The sequence below is a fragment of the Salmo trutta genome, chromosome 37 (assembly GCF_901001165.1).
Source record: "Salmo trutta chromosome 37, fSalTru1.1, whole genome shotgun sequence".
NCBI lineage: Eukaryota > Metazoa > Chordata > Actinopteri > Salmoniformes > Salmonidae > Salmo > Salmo trutta.
Genome location: NC_042993.1, coordinates 566,816 through 590,592, shown reverse-complemented (window position 1 = coordinate 590,592; position 23,777 = coordinate 566,816). Strand labels below are relative to the sequence as shown.

General features: G+C 43.6%; 2 protein-coding genes across 4 annotated transcripts; both read right to left on the bottom strand.

Annotated features, from left to right (window-relative positions):
* Positions 1 to 76: 76 nt before the first annotated feature.
* Positions 77 to 3,980, bottom strand: LOC115177450 (26S proteasome non-ATPase regulatory subunit 4). 2 transcript variants are annotated; one of them, XM_029738233.1, is made up of 10 exons: positions 3,891 to 3,980; positions 2,325 to 2,465; positions 2,048 to 2,162; positions 1,879 to 1,965; positions 1,721 to 1,789; positions 1,414 to 1,629; positions 1,147 to 1,255; positions 815 to 946; positions 674 to 738; positions 77 to 555 (listed from the first exon to the last, which is right to left on the bottom strand). In XM_029738233.1, the coding sequence occupies exons 1-10, from the start codon at positions 3,914 to 3,916 to the stop codon at positions 379 to 381; spliced, it is 1,137 nt and encodes a 378-aa protein (XP_029594093.1). In that variant the 5' UTR covers positions 3,917 to 3,980; the 3' UTR covers positions 77 to 378. The 2 variants fall into 2 exon arrangements, with proteins under 2 accessions (XP_029594093.1, XP_029594094.1); XM_029738234.1 differs by having other exon boundaries at positions 179 to 555; positions 674 to 735.
* A 676-nt stretch (positions 3,981 to 4,656) lies between these two features.
* On the bottom strand, positions 4,657 to 22,773 carry LOC115177447 (phosphatidylinositol 4-phosphate 5-kinase type-1 alpha-like). 2 transcript variants are annotated; one of them, XM_029738227.1, is made up of 16 exons: positions 22,670 to 22,773; positions 14,906 to 14,940; positions 14,338 to 14,421; positions 13,987 to 14,117; positions 13,502 to 13,619; positions 13,226 to 13,378; positions 10,987 to 11,286; positions 10,655 to 10,890; positions 10,473 to 10,556; positions 9,972 to 10,020; positions 9,756 to 9,840; positions 9,494 to 9,664; positions 9,210 to 9,342; positions 9,051 to 9,116; positions 8,867 to 8,960; positions 4,657 to 8,767 (listed from the first exon to the last, which is right to left on the bottom strand). In XM_029738227.1, the coding sequence occupies exons 1-16, from the start codon at positions 22,713 to 22,715 to the stop codon at positions 8,765 to 8,767; spliced, it is 1,788 nt and encodes a 595-aa protein (XP_029594087.1). In that variant the 5' UTR covers positions 22,716 to 22,773; the 3' UTR covers positions 4,657 to 8,764. The 2 variants fall into 2 exon arrangements, with proteins under 2 accessions (XP_029594087.1, XP_029594086.1); XM_029738226.1 differs by lacking the exon at positions 22,670 to 22,773 and adding an exon at positions 18,784 to 18,942.
* Positions 22,774 to 23,777: the final 1,004 nt, after the last annotated feature.

The following is a 23,777-nucleotide window of genomic DNA, read 5'->3' as shown; positions in this document are numbered from 1 at the left end:
ATCAATCCCCTTTTTGGAAGGAGTATGTGTACAGCATGTCAACATTGGCACAAAATTCCACAACAACCAGCCGAGGTGTTCTCTTGAAATATGTAAATGTATTTATTATTATCAGCACACAAATGTACACTTACTGAATGTGCTTGGGTTGATAAGGTCCCACTTTAGTACAAACGTATTTTTTTTTTTTTAAAGGCAACATGCATCATTAACCTTGACACAACAAAGATAAAGAAAGCCCTGTTCAACTGTTTGAGTATGGCGATACTAAAAAACCTAGAGGTCATTTGAGGTTACAGTTTGCACAACTATTATATTAAAGGAGCCATTGTCAACAGGTCAACGCCAGGGTATCTATTATGTTTACTGTGTAAATGTTCATTTCTTCTTCTCATCGTTTTTATCTTTCTTGCTGTCAGGTTTGGATCCTGTCTGTGAGGCCAGCGAGCCCATGGCATTCCGGATGGCCTCGTTGTTGGGGTCGACACCCGGTAGGTTCTCCAGGACGCTCTGGAGGAACTCTGGGTCCTGCATCACATCATAGTCCTCCTCATCCTACAGAGAGAGATCAACATACGCTAGAAAAACAAGAGCCTTTGAGCATGTGTAACAAGCGGGATATGTCCGCTACACATGTACACTTTCATCTCAGTGGTGTGAGAGTTGGCCGTACCTTAGCACCCTCTGAGTCTACGGGGGCTCCTGTGTCCATGTCCATTGACTCTGCACCAAACTCTGCTGGGTAGGATAGGACAGATGTTACAGACTGACTGTGCCATGTTATAACTGGCTATGGCAGGTATATGTCACTGACCTCCACCCTGCATGGACATCTGTAGGGCGTAGGCAATCTGCTCGTCCTCCGTCATGCGGCTGAAGTCGGGCATAGCGGGCGTGGCCGTGTCAGCCTGGGGGACTGACATCTTCAGCAGAGCTTCGTCTGACTCTGGAACAGGGGGAGGTTAACAGTTTAGTCCCCCATATGCAGTGTCTCCCTCCAGGGAAAATTCAAGTACAGAGAGGGGAGAGAGATAATGGTGTATGGGCATTGGTTGGTTGCCAGTTATAGATGAGTGATTAGTTTGTAGGTGGAGGGTTATAGTTATGTGTACAGGGTGTAGATGGAGAGTTGTGTATTTGACTCACCGTCAGCGGTAGGCGAGGGAACCCCGGCCTCAGCAGCAGACACCACTGCTGCCCTGCGAGTCTCATCCTCCTGCCTCTGTCTCTGCTCCTCCATAGACACCCTCAGAGCCTGGAGAAGGCACAGAGTGCAGAAAAAGTTCATAGGAGGAAGATTGTAGCATACGATAATAATCACCCAAAAAAGAGGCAATGCGAGAGAGAGAACTAGAAAGCGTAAAAACAAGAGTGAGAGAAGATGATCAATCCATCTAGTCCTCCCCCTCTCACCAGTGCCAGCTCTGGGTCTGCACTGGGGTCCACTCCAAACTCAAAGTCACTGGAACCCAGGCCCAGCATGGCTCCTCCCTCCCCAGCAAGGATAGGAGAGGACAGCAGGGCATCAGCCAGACTGGGACCTGGAGGCACTGTCACAAGGTGGGAACCTGCTCCTTCCTTCCCATTCAGAGTGTTGATGAAGGCCGTCAGCTTTTCTGTGTTCACCTCCTGGAGACCAAAAGGAGTTTATGTAAGGGAGACAGTGATGGCTATAAAGAAATAATGAGACCAGATAAATATTAGGTAAGATATTTGGTACCTCCTCGCCAAAGTTAATGATGTCCACACTGACTTTCTCTTTCTTTAGACGCTTTGCCATTTTCACCAGCTAGCGAGAACGTGACAGGAAATGATGTCAGAGGGGACATGCATGCAGTTATCAACACATGCCACACACTGCATTGATAGAACACTCACATCCTTCTCGTTGTCCTCCACTGGGCTGCCCACAAAGGCAATTATACGCATCTTGTGGTTCTTCCCCTGTCTGTGCTTCAGAGCCAACTGGGAGAGGAGAGGACACAGGGTTCAGTGTCATGACATACAATAAGATGAAGTGTATTGTATTATTGTGTAGTATACATACATGTGCCACTCTGATGCCGGTGCAGAAGCTGATGTTTCCACGGGGCTGGACAGCGTGTAGTTTAGACAGTATCCTCCCCGCGTCTGCAGTCAACGTGGTCAACACCTCACAGTTACTGCGCAGAGAACAATAATTACTACACATTTCTTACATGCAATCACTAAAAATAATCACAAGTATCCAGGCATCCTGTAATATCTAAATGATGAATGTTTAAAATTTTTGTTGCGACCATAGGACAAACACAAAGACATCTCACACACACACAGCTCCTTACTTGGCCATGGTGATGAGGCCCACATTGTTCTCGGGGTTGCTGCGTGTCTTGGAGTGACACACAATGTTGACAGCATCTTGCTGGGCCTGAAGTCTGGTGGGGAGGAAGTCTCCATTCCTCATATACTCACTGTTGTCCACACTGAGGCACACGGACAACCCAGTACATACATACGTTACACAGTGTAGCATGTAGGTCAGGGAGGGGCAACTCCAGTCCTCAGGGGCCAGAGTTGTGTCACCCCCCCCAATAGCAAACACAGCTGATTTAAACGAATTGCATTCTAAACTGAAGATCATGATTAGTTGATTCTTGGAGTCAGGTGTGTTAGCTGGAGCAAAACTGTGACACCAACTAGGCTCCCGAGGACTGGAGTTGCCCATCCCTGATGTAGGCCCACGAGAGCAGGGTTTCCCAAACTCGGTCCTGGGGCCCCTCCTTGGGTGCACATTTAGTTTTTTGCCTTAACACTACACAGTTGATTCAAACCACCAAAGCTTAATGAGTTCATCATTTGAATCAGCTGTGTAGTGCTAGGGCAAAAAACAAAACGTGCACCAGGCCTGAGTTTGGGAAACCCTGTATTAGAGCACAGTGACAAGGTGGCTGGTATTATATCTATATTTAGAACAGTGTAGCATAAATTAGTTAATGCTGCCATTTGTACGTTTTTGGGCGCACTGACCAAATTCACATAGAAATGTGAGTTGTAATTCTCATTGAAAGCAAGTATTTTACGTTTGGTTGTGTACACCAGCTTCAAAACAACTGAAAACACAATATTTGTGGTTATGGAAAAGATATTTCACAGTGGTTTAGATGGTACAATGGTGCTCTACACAATACTTGCTTTTTTTTGTCACAAACAAATTATAACTATTAGAATTTTAGCAACCAGGAAATGGCGGAGCCATTTCTGCAACGTGCATCTAAGTGTGCCCTTTAACTGGCAACAGTTTAACATTCTGCCAACCGTTTTCCCCAACCAGGACTCTCCATTTTACCCCCTTCTCCCATACTACTGCTAATCCCTAAACAGACTGATGGTAGGGGACATATTGAGGTGCCTAGCTAGCGAATGTTGTCGATGTTGACATAGGAAGCTTTTATCCAGAGCAGCTTACAGTAGGCAGAAACAAAGACTAAGGTAATCGTTTACCGAACCTTATGTTTAAACCACTGCCTTGTTCACCAAATAACAAAGAATACTAGCTAGCTAACGATAAGTTTAGGGATGAAATGCTTGCTACATTGGCAAAAATCCATCACGACCTTACTTGAAACAACTTCTCGTAGAACATCTTGCTAGCTAACTAAGCTGCTCTAAATTCTCTGATGTGTTGTATTGCAATCATAACCGTTGCATGTCATAGCGAAGCTAGCATTAGCAAGCCAAAAATGACTCAGGAAAATGGCTAGGATTGCTGTCCGGACGTGTTTACAAAACTCATGTTAGCGGCAATTTCATGATTAAAAAAAAAGACGCACGTTCACATTAAACTAAACAAACTCTTCCTCTTAGTTAGATAATAATACATATGACAATTTATTGTTCCTTTCCCTTACCAGACCATAGTACTTTCGAGCCCCATCTTGGAATCTTTTTGTTGCGGTCTACGTCACCAGAACTGATGATCGATGGGAAATGCAGTTCGGCCCCAAAATACCTGCTCATATATTTGTTGACAATGACTTACACGTACACCACAGGAGGTTGGTGGCACCTTAATTGGGGAGGACGGGCTGATGGTAATGGCTGGAGCAGAATTAGTGGAATGCTATCAAATACATCAAACCATGTAGTAATTCAGTAATTCGTGTAAATAACTCATTGTGGAACCAATACCACCCTCTTCTGTGCCCTTCCTTCCTTTCCAGTCATTATGAGCAGCCTCCACTGACATACGTTATGGACCAAGAGAGACTGCAATCCACATTTTGGTTTGGTTTACTGAGCAGGGAAGCTGAGCAGGGTTATCAGGGTCAAAGGTCAAAACATTCAAAAGAGCACAACTTTTGAGGGCCATGGTTGTTAATAACATTAACCAGGAATACATTAGGAGCTTTTTACAAAGAGGGTGGGTTAGGGAGAAAAAGTAGTGAACGCAAGAACACCTAATATAACATTTTTTGGGCCCTGCTTAAGGCCTTCTTAGCCTCTCCTGCAAATAAAAACCTAAAAGTCAATATACTGTAAAATTCCATGTCAAGGACAAGACTCCCCCACTCACAAATAAAGTGATGTGAGTTTGTGGATCTACTGTAGTGTAGACCTACCCTTCCAATCCCTAAACAGTTGTATCATGTTCAGGAATAAGGACAAGAACCAACATTTAGAAAATAAGTTTATTCTAAAATCAGAGAGCCAATATGAAAAACATCACATTACTGAAAGATGGTAGAAGGAACAGGCAGCATGAGAAGGCATTTCCGTGACTACTATATACATATACACATTTTATACAGGAAGAGTAAAAATAAAGTAATTGAAGCATAGACGGTAACCAGCAACATTGGCTCGGAGGCTGTGTGAAACATTCAACATAGAAAAGCATGGGACATCCTTGCCCCAGGACAATGGAGAATATATCACTATCAAAATCAAACATGAAATATAAAAAGTGAAATTGTCAAATAATCCCCTCCCATATGCAATACACTACTTAAATCTGACATTTCCTGTCAGAAGAATACATTATTATACGTACAATCATCTACGGTACATGTACAACTTATGAATAATTTCAGGCTACAAGGTCATAATAATACAAATACAATAAATACGATTCTTGAAACTTTAAGATGGCAGACTTGTTCATATTGCATTAGTTCATATGTTCTGTAGTGTCTGTGTTGCAAGTGTACCGCCCTTTGAGCACCAAAGGGTGAGGTGTTTGTTGTGCTGTGGTCCAGTCAAGTCACCAGACACTGCAACAGGTTTAATCCAGCATCTACACAGAAGCACACAGGCTTTAAAACAACATTGTTCTGACTGTCAGATGTTAGTTTGTAAAGTTAAGCATACGCTAAGTCATGATCAGTGTTAATGGAGTCAAATCCAGACCCTGTTGTCACACTAAGGCCCTTGTTATAATAAGACACAATACCATCTTTTGAAAACGTGATTCAAAACTTGGGAACATGGGGCTTGGAGTGTTTTCTTTGGTGTCCAACTGTTCTCAAACAAAAAGCACAAGACTGAACTGAGCTCTTTGAAATGATGGGGAAGCTGAGCAGGGTTATCAGGGTCAAAGGTCAAAACATTCAAAAGAGCACAACTTTTAATTGAGGGCCATGTTTGGAAATAAATCAACCAGGAATACCATATGAGCTTTTTACAAAGAGGGTGGGTTCGCGAGAAAAAGTAGTGAACGCAAGGACTTGAAATGAATCAAACCATGTAGTAAGTTATTTGTGTAAATAACTAACTTGGAACCAATACCACCCTCTCTTGTGCCCTTCCTTCCTGTGTGCTTTAAAATATGTATAGTTATCATGCAGGACAGCTCCTCTAAAACTGTGAGCGCTGCAACTCTGTTTGAAGGGTCATTAAACTCAGATCTGTTAGGAAAACATCAAGTTCATCAAAACTCAAGTTCTGAAGCATAGGTCTCCATGTAGTTTCCATATGCAGTGAGTTCATCCATGTTCAAGTCCATACCATTTTGATTGCTTTTCCAATTTGTCATGACAGTTGATCAGAAAGAGCTCCACTTCCAGCCTCTAGTTTCTTCAGGGCATGGCTGTGTTCTTGTACTCCCCCATTCCCTTTAAACATTCCCTATTGTCTCACGGTGCATCGATGAACATGAATCATTTCCACCACAGGCTGATATCCCCCACTTTGTCAGTCTGTCCATCTCTCCCTCTCTGCTTTGGACCACACGTGCACTCCCTTCTACTTAGAAATGTGTCCTCACAATCAGGCCATGGTGGCCCTTTAAATCGCACTGTGTTGGTGTGAAATACAAGATCTAGCATAACCACTAGGCAGTGATATGTATCCCTGTGTCTGAAATATCCTACTACAGGATAAATAGTATGAGCGGCCACCCGGCGCTTGTGTTAGCATTCTACACATTGACTGAGCAAATGGGAAAAAAATAACAAACCCATGTTTATATAAACGTTAATGTACAAGAGGTGTACTACAGAGACGCAAACAAAGTCATTCACACAATGTGGTGAGTCTCAAACTCAGTGGGGTGAAGCAGCCATTTCTGTAGCCTGCAGAAATCCCTTGTTGCTTATTAATGAAAGTCAGGTCATTGTACATAAAAGTATCAAAGTGCTTGAATGACAGTGGTAGAATTACCATTGCTTGAAGAACACTTATAATCTTTGTGTACAAAACAGTCTAAATGGCTGGGTGTGAATGAATGTGATGAAACTGAACTGCCATACGAAGACAGAAAAAGGCATGTGTAGAGTGTGCGTTAAATGCTCACTCTGAATTTTGATTGGCTCATTCCTTTGAACCCTGCCGGTTGATTGGTCAATTTTCTTTCAAAGATACTTTTGATTGGTAGTGAGAATATAAAAACAGACAAACAAGAGTTTGAATGTATGTGTAACGGGACATTAAAGAAACAAAAATATGAGACACACACAGCTCAGCAAGACTAGCACCAGACAGACACAAAGGCCCTTTTATAAAAAGGAAGACCGTAAGTGACAGGCAGCTAGCGTTAGTGTGGTCAGGTCACTGTCCTTCTGTTACTGCTCCTCTTTGTCTCTTCTCTGGTGTGGTGAACCTCCATTCGAAGGATCATCAACTAGATTCAGCTGTGGGGTGATTTTCTTTCTTGAGCGGATGGTCAGGGGGCCGGAACATAATTACAAATAATTTGTAGACTGAAAATTGACCGCAAGAAAGCCCAAACAGATAATATTTGACAAACAATTTCAAACCTTGCTTACAAATCACACATCTCTATTTTGCATAGGAATACTTTAGAACAGATTCTTAAATTGAAATCATTTGGAGCTGATTTGCTGGTGTTTACCTTTTATGTCCACCAATTAAAAAAATTGCATCCGCAGGCCACCAGTTGGAGAACCCCGCTCTATTCTAAGGGCATGGAGGTGGCGGCCATTACTATGTTCTTGCTCTGGTCTCTCACTCCTAGATCAATATAGCACATGTGGTCTCATCAGAGAGGAAGATTCCAGGATAACCATGGAGACAGTGACAGACAGAGCCATCCCATCAGCCGGTAACACTGTGTATAGCAGTGGAGGCTGTTGAGGGGAGGACGGCTCATAATAATGACTGGAACAGTGCAAATGGAATGGAACAGTGCAAATACATGTGTTTGATGTATTTTATACCATTCCACTCAAGCCATTACCACGAGCCCGTCCTCCCCAATTAAGGTGCCACCAACCTCCTCTGGTGTATAGCCTACCCATATTGCCCTACCAAGAAAAAAGGCAGTAACTGCTCATTTGGTCAAAAATGAGTTAGCATATATTTAATGTAGCAAAAATGACTTAATCATGTGGGCAAGTATCCTGCCTCGTATTGTGTTTGAGAAAATGGGGGTCATATTAGCAGTAACTGCACTAGGTAACTGTGAAACTAAGGTAAATAAAAGCCATTTTTCTCAGTTCCACGCTATGAGCAGTTACTGCCTTTTTGCTTAGTAGGGCAGTATAGCTCTGGCCTGTACATTCCTGCCCCCAAATCCAGTCAGTCAGCTACTGTATACATCTATAATCTAAAAGAATAGAAGGTCTGTGTGATGAAGTCATATGTTCTGTCCATAGCAGTAAAAGTGTGGTCATAATAAAAAGAATTAAAAAACACTACATATAGAGATGATTCTCCTGTGTCCGTCCCATCTCCTGGCTGTGTGGAGTGAGGAGGGGGTGGACAGATGTAGAATGATAACATATGAGATATTATGCTCAGAGTCACTGAAAACACTTAGACTGTCCACAAGAAGGAATGCACAAAGTAACAGAACAGAGAGTGATATAGAGCATGGTGTTCCTCCTCCACACTGTTGATGCAGGGGTGTCTATGCCCACATCCATCTCCCCTTCAGGCTTTGTGATAGGTGGGACAGTGTAAGTGGGTTTCGTGACACAGAGACTCCTGTAACTTAGTTGGAGAAGGGTTTCTAGCAGCATAGCCGTGTGTCTGTCTGGCTGACCAAGCCTTTAGACAGCCACCACCTCTCTCACACACACACACACACACACACACACACACACACACACACACCTCTCTCTCTGGCACCCAGTCACACTCTCCCTCTCTTTCACTTCCAACCCCCCATCCCATTCAGTCAGCCTGAAGTATGTTCTAAACCTCCCCCGCAGAAAAGGAGGGATGGATCGAAAGAGGATGGAGGATGCAAGACTACTCTCCCCCTCTTCCACCCACCTCCTTGGTTCCAGAATCACCTTTTCCTCAGATGACTCCAGATCAGTTGTTACTGTGGGGGACACACAGGGAGGGAGGCCAGTGAGCTATGGGAAACACCATAGTGAAGATCTTAAGAAGAGGAGGAGGAAAAGGATTGGGCCAGACTTACAAAGCAGATGTTGGTCTCTGGGACGATGTCTGATAGTGAGATGGCATCTTCATTACCTGACTGATCACCTGATGCTTCCACTTCCGCACCCATACTGAGAGACATAGAGAGAAGACTGATAAGGGTTTGTGTGTGTTCATGTAAGTGGGATTATATGAGTCAGTGGTGTAATTCATTTGTGTACCTGTGGGAGACACCGTGGTCTTGGTCTGTGCTTGTTACTGCTCTATGCACCTCAACCCCTACTGACCTAGAGAGAGAGCGAGAGGGTGAGAAACACATGAGAACTGGATGACTTGAAGAGGAGGACTGACTTTGTGGAGGGGATGGAGGGATGTGTTACTGTAGCGGAGGAGAGGAGGAGGTGAGTCCTGTGCTTCCTAATGAGGACGTGGAAAAGTTGGCCTCTGCATCCCCTAACCCTGCCGCCAGGGGAGGGGTCCTTGGCACCAGGTCTGGCCTGCCCGACTGCATGCCTGAACAGAAAGAGGGAGTAAATAGGGGGAACTAATAGCACAATTCCAAGTCCACCTCTAATGCCTTGTCCATAGGCACTTCATGTAGCTCTGGTCCACCTTGACCTCTGATCAAACATACAATCAATGTTTGTGTTAACTGTTCACTCACCGCTGTCTCCCTCTGCGTCAGTCCTGTTGAAGTGGGATTGGTAGACGAGTCGGGAGTCCATCACAGACTGTCCAGCAGCGTGGGAGAGGGGTGTGGGGCCTCCCAAGGTAGGAGCTCTCCTCAGACCCCCCGGACCCCCACCACGAGACTTCTTGGATGGGGAGAGCTTCACTGAGGGGTGGGGAAAACAAAATAACGACAGCACGTTATATCATAAAAGTAAATATTGAAAAGAGAAGATACACACACACAGCAGTCTTACATGGGATCTTCTTGAACACTGTGTTACACATGAATTGTTGGAAGCGCTCAGCGTAGAAGCCTGGTCTGTGCACCGACACTGTATCCTACAGAGGAAAAGGAATAAACCAGTTATAACCTGACAGAGGCCTGACATAAGGAGTGGCAGATCTGACACATCCATCTGTGGCATCTTTCATAATGTACTTCAGGTAATGCGTGTGTGTGTAGATCTTACCCCATCGTGGACGAGGGCCTTCCACGAGTGTTCCAACTTCTTGATGAACCTGAAAAACAGTCTTAGTGAACGTAGCTCAGTTGGTAAAGCATGGTGCCAGGATAGTGGGTTCGACTCCCGGGACAATCCATACGTAAAATATAAGAACGCATGACTAAGTCGCTTTGGATAAAAGCATCTGCTAAATGGTATATACAGTGAGCTCCAAAAGTATTGGGACAGTGTCAATTTTTTGTTGTTGTTTTGGCTCTGTACCCCAGCACTTTGGATTTAAAATGATACAATGACTATGAGGTTAAAGTGCAGACTGTCAAGCTTTGATTTGAGTGTATTTTCATCCATACCAGGTCAGTGTATCATTTCAAATCCAAAATGCTGGAGTCAAACAAAAAATGTGTCACTTTCCCAATACTTTGAGCACTGTGTCATTATATTACTATGTTAAATTGTATGTAGTCTGTACACAAGAACGCACACACACAAAGAAACACAAGCACCTACCTGTAGGACTGCAGAATGTCGATGATGCCGATAAAGACCAGCAACCTCTCTCCTTTAGAGTTCCTGGCTGGGATCCCGCCCATACTGAAATGACATCATACGCCACACCAACCAATCACCATCAACAAATCCTGATTTACCTTTTCCCAAGGTAATATTGTGTGATGTATTGATTGACTCACTGGTCCTCAGACTCCAGGGCTCCCTTCCCGCGGGCCTCTCCCTGTATAGACTCCATGGCTGTGCAGTATAGACTTTTCTGGGCCTGGGGTCGGCGCTGGTCTGGGGTCACCGCCCCCTCTGACCCCCCACTGTCCCCCATCTGCCCCCCACCTCGCTCCCTCTCTCTACTAGCCTGCTCCAGGTTATGGATCCCCACCAGTAGACTGTAGTCCATGATTTTAAAACTCTGCAGGAGCTGGAGCACACACACAAACACACAAGAGTTACTATACAGTAGACCCAAACAGCACACACAGAACACACACCCCCACCCACCCTCCCTCCCTCTCACCAGGCAGTCTCTCTGGATGGTCTTGCTAAGGGCGTTGTAGTTGTCCGTCTCCAGCAGCAGTCCATCAGGCAGGTCCTGGATGAAGTCCAGGTCTTTAAAGGTGGGAAAAGTCTTGTCCCTCTCCTTGGCTGAGGCCCGTCTCTTATAGGTGGAACCCTTCATGTCGTACTTATGGTGCATGTGGACCACGCGGGGCAGCAGGTTGTTCATCACCACCAGGCGGATGTTCTTCCCTCCCGCCTGGATGCAGTACAGACCGTAGAACTTAGGGAGCAGGGTCCGTTTGTTCTGATTCAGGTTCTATAGAAGGGGAAGGGACAAGTAGAAAGGAGAGGAGGAGAGTGAAAAAGACAAGAGGCCACCACAGACAGCTAGGTATTATCTCCTGCTTCAAAATCTCACCATGAAGTGTCTCCTCCTTCAATATCTCTCCATGAAGTATCACCTCATGGAGTCTCCCCCCTCCTTCAATATCTCCTCATGAAGTCCCCCATCCTCCTTCAATCTCTCCATGAAGTCTCCCCCCACCTCCTCCTTCAAAATCTCACCATGAAGTCCCCTCCTACCCCAATATCTCTCCATGAAGTCTCCACCCCCTCGTCCTCCAATATCTCTCCCCTCCCTCAATACAGTTGAAGTCGGAAGTTTACATAAACTACTTTTAATGACTCCAACCTAAGTGTTTCAACCACTCCACAAATTTCTTGTTAACAAACTATAGTTTTGGCAAGTCGGTTAGGACATCTACTTTGTGCATGACAAGTCATTTTTCCAACAATTGTTTACAGACAGATTATTTCACTGTATCACAATTCCAGTGGGTCAGAAGTTAACATACACTAAGTTGACAGTGCCTTTAAACAGCTTGGAAAATTCCAGAAAATGATGTCATGGCCTTAGAAGCTTCTGATAGGCTAATTGACATCATTTGAGTCAATTGGAGGTGTACCTGTGGATGTATTAAGGCCTACCTTCAAACTCAGTGCCTCTTTGCTTGACATCATGGGAAAATCAGCGAAGACCTCAGAAATCAAATTGTAGACCTCCACAAGTCTGGTTCATCCTTGGGAGCAATTTCCAAACGCCTGAAGGTACCACATTCATCTGTAGAAACAATGGGACCACGCGGCCGTCATACCGCTCAGGAAGGAGACGCGTTCTGTCTCCTAGAGATGAACGTACTTTGGTGCGAAAAGTGAAAATCAATCCCAGAACAACAGCAAAAGACCTTGTGAAGATGCTGGAGGAAACAGGTACAAAAGTATCTATATCCACAGTAAAACGAGCCCTATATCGATATAACCTGAAAGGTCGCTCAGCAAGGAAGAAGCCACTGCTCCAAAATCACCATTAAAAAAGACAGACTACGGTTTGCAACTGCACATGGGGACAAAGATCGTACTTTTTGGAGAAATGTCCTCTGGTCTGATGAAACAAAAATAGAACTGTTTGGCCGTAATGACCATCGTTATGTTTGGAGGAATAAGGGGGAGGCTTGCAAACCGAAGAACCCCATCCCAACCGTGAAGCACGGGGGTGGCAGCATCATGTTGTGGGGGTGCTTTGCTGCAAGAGGGACTGGTGCACTTCACAAAATAGATGGCATCATGAGGTAGGAAAATGATGTGGATATACTGAAGCAACATCTCAAGACATCAGTCAGGAAGTTAAAGCTTGGTCCCAAATGGGTCTTCCAAATGGACAAGGACCCCAAGCATACTTCCAAAGTTGTGGCAAAATGGCTTAAGAACAACAAAGTAAAGGAACTGGATTGGCCATCACAAAGCCCTGACCTCAAGCCTATAGAATATTTGTGGGCAGAACTGAAAAAGTGTGTGCGAGCAAGGAGGCCAACAAACCTGACTCAGTTACACCAGCTCTGTCAGGAGGAATGGGCCTAAATACACCTAACTTATTGTGGGAAGCATGTGGAAGGCTACCCGAAACATTTGACCCAAGTTAAACAATTTAAAGACAATGCTACCAAATACTAATTGAGTGTATGTAAACTTCTGACCCACTGGGAATGTGATGAAAGAAATAAAAGCTGAAATAAATCACTCTACTATTATTCAGACGTTTCACATTCTTAAAATAAAAGTGGTGATCCTAACTGACCTAAAACAGGGAATGTCAGGAATTGTGAAAAAATGAGTTTAAATGTATTTGGCTAAGGTGTATGTAAACTTACAACTTCAACTGTATCTCTCCATGAATTCCCCCCCCTTCAATATCTCACCATGAAGTATCCTGGTAGTAGCTTCTGGAGAAACTCAGCCTCTTTGTGCTGCACCGTCTTGATAATGAACTCATCATCACTGGACACGTAGAAGAGAGAGCCGCTGGCCCCGGAGTTAGACAGCTCTATCAGGCCGTCGTTACACAGAGAGTACTGTAGGAGAGGAGTTAGTTAGCATCCTGACCACAGAACTACAACCAGACACAACCAATCAACCATAGAGAACTACAACCAATCAACCAGATTCAATTAAGTGAATTTTTGTAGTCTACTGACCAGGTAGTCGTCTGGCCGGATGCCAAAGAGTTCTCTGAAGTAGCGGAAGGCAATGGGGGCGTAGGTCTTAAACCTGAAATCACTGTAGTGGTGGGCAGGGGTCAGGTTACTGCCCTCACTGAGACAGAGAGTGACAGAGACAGAGAGAAGGGTGTTAATGAGTGCTGAATACAGGAAGACTTCTCTCAAGCATCAATGCAAGATGGGCACAGACCAGTGGTGTAGCGCAGTTCAGAAAAAATTGTTTTCTAGCTAATTTCATGGTGTTTTACACATTTTGCCATGAAGCTGAGAGAACATGTTTCAGTTTTAAAGCCAATTTCCTGTAATTATAAACATTTCCTTTATGGTTTATGACATGTTCATATAGTATCTGGGGGGGCCCGACCTATATTTTGGGGGGGAGTCGGGGGCCCCCATACCTTATGCAGGTGCTCCGGGGTTGTGTGCTACGCCAGTGACACACACACACACACACCCCTAACCTGGGGAAGAAGATGCTCTCGACCACCACAAAGTCCTGCATGAGAACATCCCTCTCAGCCTTCTGACTCAGGCTGCCCACAGTGTGAGTGATGCCCAGCTGAATTGCTCCTTTCAGGGCTGACGACGTGGTCTGGAGGGGGAAGTAGAAGAGAGAAATGGAGGCTTGTTAAGAGAGATTGATCAATTCATTCTGTCTGAGGAATTCTCATGTTATAATTAATCTATGACTCTCAAATGCTTGTGTACATTACATTCTGCGAGTCATCATTGGGTGTGGATGTGGAAGGGTTTCAGGCTACGGGTAATTTTAGCACACATGTGGTGTGTGTGTGTGTTGACCCCATGCTGACCTTCTTATAGGTGGTCTCTCCAGTGTTCGTCTCAACTCCTCTGTGTCCAATGGTCTTCTTCATACTCTGACTGGATCCAGGCATCTGAGACACAGAGAGAGAGAGAGAGAGAGATGGAAGAGAGAGCATGGGGAGAAATAAAAGGTATTAAGAAACTAAGAAATGCACAGTAGAGAAGGTGTGTTTGACTCCATTAAAACAAGTTGCAGCATCATCCTGTTCGCTCCATTGTTTGGTTTTATGACACACAGCTTAAAGGTAAACATCTGTCATTGACACACAGAAACCATCAAAACCAGTTCCCCCTCCTTTTCCACATATCCTGTGTCCTCTCCCTAGACAGAGAGGTGATATACAACACATCTTCACCAGGGTCTATAGATATTGTGTAAATACACACACACACACACACACACACACACACACACACACACACACACACACACACACACACAGTTCCCTAAACCTAAAGGTAGTGGAAAACACAGTTTCATCAACAGTGCTCCAGCATCATCAGCAGAGTGCTGTAATTAGTGGTTTTGTGAGTCGGGGATGGTGTCTGTCTTACCTCTGGAGATGCCATTTTCCGAGACGCACTGGACCCTTGAGGGAGAGAGGCGAGAGAAAAAAGAAAAACATTAGAGAGCAGAGTGATGGGCCAATTTTTGTTAGGCTCCTCCATGTTCCATGCGCAACTCAGTCCTCTTGGAATCTAATAGTTACCGACAGAACCTAACGAATATCACAGAGCTAGAGTCATGCTAGCCAGCTGTAGTGATGAACTTATCATATAGTACAGTAGTTTTTGGAGGAAGGAACCGGCATTAAAGTGTCTGATCGGGTTGTGCGATGTCTGGAATGACACATCGTCCCATCCAAACGTCGTTGATATACATTGCGCACGGAGGGGTCAATTGGCGGGAAGAACGCAATATAAAAAGACACATTGGTTATACCAGAACTGTGATTTGGTGCATGTAATCATTGTTCTCATTCAAACTGTTACAAAAGCCACAAACAAGTTCATTAAATCATTGTTCAAAACATGGTTTACTTATTATTTTTACCTTGTTCTTGGCTACAGAAGGATTTTCAAACAGGAAGGTCTATTATTCTCTTGTCCATAAAAATACTCCGATATCAGTTATATTAGTAGACCTTTTAAAAACAAATATTACAGCCATATCAAGTGTATTGTTATTTCATCTTGGTCATCTGGAAAAGCGCATGTGACATTCTTTCTTCCATTAGGCTTCTTTCCTTCAGTTTCAAAAAGTGGATTTCACTTAGTAACTGTAGTGTAGCCTGCCGTTGCTAAATCAGAAGAAAAAAAACGATGTCTGACTTTTAGTGGGGGGGAAGCACGTCTTCGCCTGTTTGGCAGTTTTTCGCTCAATTTCAGGCCATATGATTAAGGTGAGCCAGCAGACCTTACCCAAGGCACTTGCAGAATATGCGAAAAGATTATCAGGGCAAAGGATGGAGACCACACACCTCCGTCATCCTGCTGAGTTCGATACTCTTTGTGAGACAACATTCATTTATTTTTCGTTCCCGCTTATTGAAAATGCTGCTGCAGGAGCTTATACCCGATTGCCCGTTGCACAATTCAAGGACATTAATAAAACACTTCGACAATATTATACATTAGTTGAACTTGTCAAAGTAACGTTTACTGCAACTTATTGACAAGAGGGATTTAACGGCAGAATTTATATTGCCAACACTTATCAAGTAAAGCTGAAACGTACTGTATCAGGTTTGTTTAAACTTCTTAGTCGATCTTGCAATTGTTTTCGCTCTCGTTTTTATTTAGGCTATTTGCAAACAACTTTCTGAGATGGAACTCCGTCTATAGATTCATTGGATGGTTGATCATGAAAGAGTAGGCTATGCCTACAACAACAACGAATGGGGATTAAGGACAAAAAGGGAAATTAAGATTTTAAAACAATAAACCAGACAAGAGTGTCAGCTGCAAAAGACCCATTGGAGAGGGGATTTTTTTAAACACACGTTAGGCCCGGTCTGACATTTTGCTCTGCGTTGCTGCTCTCCGCTCTTTCTACATTGTTCTCTTGCATTATGTTAATAATCTAACTACCACATGTATTGAAAATGTAGACTACGGCAATTAGGGTGTAGGCCATTTGGCATGCCGCCCTGCTGTGTGCTCACTGCACTGTTGTGAGCTAACAGACTCCAGCGGTGTAGTCAAATTCAAATAAGTTAAACTATCGTTTGACATTGAGATGTCATCATGAACGATGCAATCGTACAAACCTAGTGTCTGACCGAATTGCTTCATTGCAGTCTTTCCACTCCATGCACAAAACCTAATACATTTCTGCGTAATTTTGACTTGAGAAGAAATTTGTCACAGTAAATGCTTGACAACCACTCTTAGTTAATTACAAAAACAGCCATCAACCGTGTAATTTTCCAGATGCCGAGCCATAGTTAGACCTACACAGCCACAGGAATGGATAGGCCTAGGCTAACTGCTGCTCCCAATCACATTCTGCTCTAGATTTACACCACTTTCCCTCTAATGCTGCTTCCATGTCAGCCTGCCCTGGATGCTGTTGTGGTTGGGCCTTTGCCTCAAGCCTAAAACAATCCAGGGGAACCCTTGTACTTCAGTCACTGCTCAGGATGCATTGCATTTGTATGACTTTTTCACTAAATTCTAAAACACCAAATGTTGTAGCTTGCAGTTACTACCCTTACTGACTGCCTATCTGTTACTTAATGCCTCCATCTCCAGACAGTATAGTATAGTATGACAGCAGACATTCCCTCTCAGACAGTCTACCACAGAGCAGATACTGTGAGAGAGCATAGAGCAGTGGAAGGGCAACAAGTTAACTGACCACTCGCTGCATAACACACCACACACACAGAAATACAGAGCGATGAGTGGACATAGCCTGGTATTAGGTTTAATGGGGAACACCGGATACAGGGAAAGGTCAGGATGGTGGGAGGAAATTACGAGAACTCTTGGCATCGACACAGGGACATACACCAGTCTCTGCAAAACATAACTCCAGTCTGATACTGTGTCTAGACCACTGGGTCCTCTACCACAGGTCTCTGGCAGATATAACCCCAGTCTGATACTGTCTCTAGACCACTGGGTCCTCTACCACAGGTCTCTGGCAGACATAACCCCAGTCTGATACTGTGTCTAGACCACTGGGTCCTCTACCACAGGTCTCTGGCAGACATAACCCCAGTCTGATACTGTCTCTAGACCACTGGGTCCTCTACCACAGGTCTCTGGCAGACATAACCCCAGTCTGATACTGTCTCTAGACCACTGGGTCCTCTACCACAAGTCTCTGGCAGACATAACCCCAGTCTGATACTGTGTCTAGACCACTGGGTCCTCTACAACAGGTCTCTGGCAGACATAACCCCAGTCTGATACTGTGTCTAGACCACTGGGTCTTCTACCACAGGTCTCTGGCAGATATAACCCCAGTCTGATACTCTCTCTAGACCACTGGGTCCTCTACAACAGGCAAATGACTAAACTTTCTCCATCACCCAAACTAAGCTTGGGACTTTCCCTGTGACTCAATGAGTTACAATCTTCATTTTTGGTAGGGATGTGCTCATTACCAATCCTCTCTAAGAATAAATTCGATCCTGCAGACCCCAGGTCCTAGCCTATTGTAAAACATTGCCAATTTGTGTGAAACATGCCAACATTGAGAAAATACCAGACATATTTTGCTTCTAGATTTTTCACACGTGTTTCTCTATGTTCTCACATCATCATGACAATGCTTGAAAAATGTGCTCCTCACAAAAGGATTCGCCATTTAAAATTGTGTGCGTGTGTGAGATTCGCCTTCTCACCCACTCCATGAGAACTTCAGGCCTGTAACCAATAGCAACTGCTATTTCTGAGTTTCAACATAGTGATATTACAACCAGTTGGCAAAAAACTTGTCTGCTGTTATAGTAATAGTGTGGGCAGGTCAGAGTTACGTTGAGGACAGTGAGAGGCAAGAGGAAGACCTACTGAAAATATATAATGGAAAGGTGGGGTACTGATAGCGAAACAGGAAACAGCCTAACGGCTATTTGTCTGTAATATTAGGCTAGGCCTATTCAAATTGTGAGATGGATGAAATCAATCAATTAAACCAATCCACATTGCTTGAGCAAACACCACAAGGATTAGTTCATTCAGGGAGTGGAGAAGCACTTTGTCTTGCTAAACCATGTTGTAGCCATTTCACTGCGAAATGCATTGCACACACAATAGAAAGCAAACACGCACAATAGAAAACAACGGTTAACAGCCTATATTTGGTCCACTCGTCCTTTGCTTGCTCTCAGCTTGCTGAAATGCACAAGGCCCTGTAATACCTGTAAGAGGCACTCACAGGAACAAAGCACACGCAAACACACACTACAACCCCATGCAGGTACCTCTCTGCAAGGCTCTCCTCCAGAACTGAGTCCTAATGTCTATGGAAGAAGATACAGAACAACCACAACCAGTTACACATGAACAAGGCATGCATGCAACCGAATTAGGCTTCAATCACATTGCTCGCCTCTAAATTAGCCTAAATGGACCACATGCTACAGAGATCTAGAAACAAGCAGCGCTCCATTTAAGAAAAGCTTGTTTTTACAATAGGATTTCAATAACATCCTAGTTCGACATTGTGTCCAAACATTTCCACAGTTACAATGAGGGTGCGTGCATACTAAACATATCTCCCAGTGCCAGCGCAGTTCAGTTCAAAACACATGTTGGCTGTTTGCCTGCTAGCAGCCTGTACTGTAGCCTGCATGTAGAGCAATAATATGGGACACTCCCCTATTTTTGTCTGACAGAGTAGAGTAAATGTGCTGGTTATTGGCCTAATTTATGAACTTATACAGTACCAGTCAAAAGTATGGACACCTACTCATTCCAGGGTTTTTATTTGTACTTTTTTCAACATTGTAGAATAATAGTGAAGACATCAAAACTATGATATAACACATATGGAATCATGTAGTAACCAAAAAGGCTAAACAAATCTAAATATTTCATATATTAGAGACACTTCAAAGTAGCCATTGAATTGCATTCCAGGTGATTACCTCATGAACCTTGACAGCTTTGCACTATTGGCATTCTTTCAACCAGCTTCATGAGGTAGTCACCTGGAATGCAATTCAATTAGCAGGTGTGCCTTGTTAAAAGTTAATTTGTGGAATTTCTTTCCTTCTTAATGCGTTTGAGCCAAATCATTTTCTTCAAGTGCAGTCACAAAAACCATCAAGCACTGTGATGAAACTGGCTCTCATGAGGACCACCACAGGAAAGGAAGACCCAGAGTTACCTCTGCTGCAGAGGATTTTTATTTTACCTTTGTTTAAATAGGCAAGTCAGTTAAGAACAAATTCTTATTTACAATGACGGCCTAAGAACAGTGGGTTCAGGGGCAGGATGACAGATTTTTACCTTGTCAGCTCGGGGATTCGATCTAGCTACCTTCCAGTTACTGGCCCAGCGCTCTAACCACTAGGCTACATGCCGCCCCCAACATAAGTTCAAGTTCAAGATAAGTTCATTAGAGTTACCAGCCTCAGAAATTGCAGTACAAATAAATGCTTCACAGAGTTCAAGTAACAGACATCTCAACATCAACTGTTCAGCGGAGAATTCAGCGTGAATCAGGCTTTCATGGTCGAATTGCTGCAAACAAATCACTACTAAAAGGACACCAATCAGAAGAAGAGACCTGCTTGAGCCAAGAAAAACAACCAATGGACATTAGACCGGTAGAAATCTGTCCTTTGGTCTGATGAGTCCAAATGTGAAATGTTTGGTTCCAACCGGTATGTCTTTGTGAGACGCAGAGTAGGTAAATGGATGATCTCTGCATATGTGGTTCCCACCGTGAAGCATGGTAGAGGTGTGATGGTGCTTTGCTGGTGACACTGTCAGTGATTTATTTAGAATACAAGGCACACCTAACCAGAACGGCTACCACAACATTCTGCAGCGATACGCCATCACATCTGGTTTGGCTTAGTGGGACTATCATTTGTTTCTCAACAGAACAATGACCCAAATCACACCTCCAGGCTGTGTAAGGGCTATTTGACTAAGGAGAGTGATGGAGTGCTGCATCAGATGACCTGGCCTCCACAATCAGCTGACCTCGACCCAATTGAGATGGTTTGGGATGAGTTGGACCATAGATTGAAGGAAAAGCAGCCAACAAGTGCTCAGCATATGTGGGAACTCCTTCAAAAAACATTCCTCATAAAGCTGGTTGAGAGAATGCCAAGCGTGTGCAAAGCTGTCATCAATGCAAAGGGTGACTACTTTGAAGAATCTCAAATATAAAATATTTTGATTTGTTTAACAGTTTTTTGGTTACTACATGATTCCATATGTGTTATTTCATAGTTTTGATGTCTTCACTATTATTCTACAATGTTGAAAATAGTAAAAAAATAAAGAAAAACCCTGCAATGAATATGTGTCCAAACTTTTGACTGGTACTGTATATAGTGAAAACACCCTGTATCATTTGTATGTGTGTGTTTATTGCCTCAGTTCGCAGTCCTGTATTCAGACTTAGATTCCCATAAAGCAATCAGTCTTGTTATTGCGGGACCAAAACAGACCTGTCTATTCTCATGACCTGACTCAAACTGGCTAGCTACTACAGTACCAAGGGAAGATCAACTGTAACAAACACCGTAGTCAAGCTGATAAGAGCCTGTACCATAACAGGCTTAGAAAGGTGGAGAAGACTCTCCTGTCCGGACCCAGCGTCACTGTTCACATCATTACCTCTGATATCAACTGATTCTGAACAAGTGAATAACGTGACCACAACCAAAAACCAAATCCGTCAGGACTATACCTGGGGAAATAAACCAAAAATGATCAACACTAATCACTTATCGCAGGCATTTTGCTGATATCGTTCATTTCAATCCATAGCCTATACTAGAAAAATGTGAAGTTTGAAATGAAATAAGTTGGCTAATTTGGGCGATTGTTAATGGGACAATTGATAACTACAACCATCAAACCAGTAGTAGTATAAAGGATGATTTTTTTTTTAAGTGTGGTGAACATTAATGTTATAAACGTATCATTCTCGCATCAATTCGGGCAATTTAACGCGATATGGATCTATGTACTTATCGCCCAGCTCTAGTCAGGACTCCCCGTGAATTCCTCTTCCTCTCTGTGACTTCCTGTGAAGTTCTCTGTAAATGTGCTGGAATGATGACAAAGCAGGAGTCTCTTCTTCAACCACATAGGCCTACATTACTCAGACTATTGCTTATTATCAGGGAGCCGGTGTGGCAGGTAGCCTAGTGGTTAGAGCGTTGGGCCAGTAACCGAAAGGGTGCTAGATCGAATCCCTCGAGCTGACAAGGCAAAACTCTGTCGTTCTGCCCCTGAACAAGGCACTGTTCCTAGGCCGTCATTGTAAATAAGAATTTGTTCTTAACTGACTTGCCTAGTTAAATAAAAAATTGTATCTCCCGTGGAAGCGAAATCTGTATCTATTCCACCCTAACTAAAGTTACTTAGCCTAATTGATTAGTGACTGCCTGTTTTTTTCATGAGTCCAAAAGCTGCAGAAGAACATTACTGTGTCAACAACATAAACATGACCACCACATTCTATCCACGAAAACAATTGTGTTGGCATTACAAGTAAATATTCAACACACCTAGTTAGCTAGCCAACATTGCTGGCTGGCCTCAGTTTGTTGGGTTGGCTAGTTAGCTGGCGAGTTAATCAGCTAACATCAATTAACAGGTGTTTTGTCCTACTACGAGATGCGGCAAATATGACAAAATATCAACAAAGGCCCACTTGTTTCGAGCATAACAAATAGTTAACAGAGGCAGTAAATTAGCCAACTACTGTAGTTTGTTAACATTGCTGAGTTGGAGAATTTGCCCCATTCAGGGTGAGCTAACATTAACTAACTACATCTGATTGAAAATAACAACATTTTCGGGTGTGCGGCTATCCCATCCCAAGCCCTTACTACAAACATCCATAAAGTACATGACCCGATTTCAAGTGTGTGACGACAGTTGGTAACGTTAGATGCCTAGCTAACTATCCATCCGATCCGATTGTTGACGTTAGCAAACTGGCTAACGGCAACTGTGATAACGTTAGCTAGCTCAGACAGAAAGAGAAATTGAGTCAGTTGAATTCAGACAAAATAACCATATTCAGCTACAGGCGGTGCTGAATCTGTAGCTACGTTAATTAGATTGCATTTTCGTGCAAACTACTTCAAGGAGACCTAAATTAGTTATTATAGATACCTGTCGGAGCAGTCAATCCCGAATCAACTGGAACGGCGGTCGCCATTTTGGATTGGCCGGTATCGGAACAGATATAACAAATATTTGGTATGGGTATCCACTAGCTAGTAGACGGCCAGCGGCAAAGTCAAAATTGGCTGTATTGTAAAACTATATGAAAACCAAAATGTGCTATTTGGTCTTAATTTGGGGTTATGGTTAGACATACGGTTAAGCAGTGTGGTTCTGGTTAGATTTAAAATAAAAACTTAAGTAGATAAATTGTAGAAATAGGCTGGTTTATGACTTTGTGTATCTCCCTTAGACCGGTTCGCACATAAAACATTCTAATTCAATGGCGAGAAGGCGGGGGGAACAGAGATAATATGTATAGTTTCTTTATGAAACACCATGCAAGTTCCTGATGTCGCGCTCTTCTTCGATGAGGTTTAACGGCGGTTGGCATCCAATAAACTTGCATTACCGCCACCTACTAGACTGGAGTACAATTCCCTTATACTTTGCCTGAATTTTTTTTAACAAAAATCCTACAATCTAACACTACAAAAAATGAATAAAAATTGACACCACCCTACTACACTATTTAAATCTATTTAGTCCTACCTCAGGCCAACAACCTCAAAGGATGGGACACCACCACTTAACACATCCTGTAATTTTTCTGATGTCAAGCCCGCACACCCAAATACGTCTCTGCAGCTGCCACCACAACCTCAATTTTCTGCGACTTAGGTTCCATCCCTGCAGTACAGTTGATAACCATTGCTATAAATGCCCAACATCCAATCTTCCTGAAACGTATATCACTTGTTGGCATATCCCTCTGTACTGGTACAGATCTACAACTCACACCACTACTCTCAGGATCCCTCCCCTTGACCCATCTTACTCTACTTTCTTCACTGCCTCAGCATATGGCAACTACTCTAACCCTGGAAACCTCAACCTGTCTCTCTTGCACTGGACATTTTTGATCCTCAGCCCCATCGACACCCCTACAACTAACACATACCACTACCTTCCCCAATGCTACACGTTCCTTTGTCTCATGCCCTTCTGCACACTTCTCACAACTAGGAACCTCCCCCCAACACACTGCTGCCACATG

Excerpts from the sequence above, each read along its gene's own strand:
- LOC115177450 (XM_029738233.1), bottom strand. The coding sequence starts at position 3,916 with ATGGGGCTCGAAAGTACTATGGTCTG. Across the intron at positions 1,790-1,878 it reads TGGAGGACAACGAGAAGGAT|CTGGTGAAAATGGCAAAGCG; the intron begins GTGAGTGTTCTA and ends CGTTCTCGCTAG. Across the intron at positions 1,256-1,413 it reads CAGACCCAGAGCTGGCACTG|GCTCTGAGGGTGTCTATGGA; the intron begins GTGAGAGGGGGA and ends TGCCTTCTCCAG.
- LOC115177447 (XM_029738226.1), bottom strand. The coding sequence starts at position 18,874 with ATGCCTTGTTCATGTGTAACTGGTTGTGGTTGTTCTGTATCTTCTTCC. Across the intron at positions 14,422-14,905 it reads GGAAAATGGCATCTCCAGAG|ATGCCTGGATCCAGTCAGAG; the intron begins GTAAGACAGACA and ends TCTGTGTCTCAG. Across the intron at positions 9,343-9,493 it reads TGACGCAGAGGGAGACAGCG|GCATGCAGTCGGGCAGGCCA; the intron begins GTGAGTGAACAG and ends CTTTCTGTTCAG.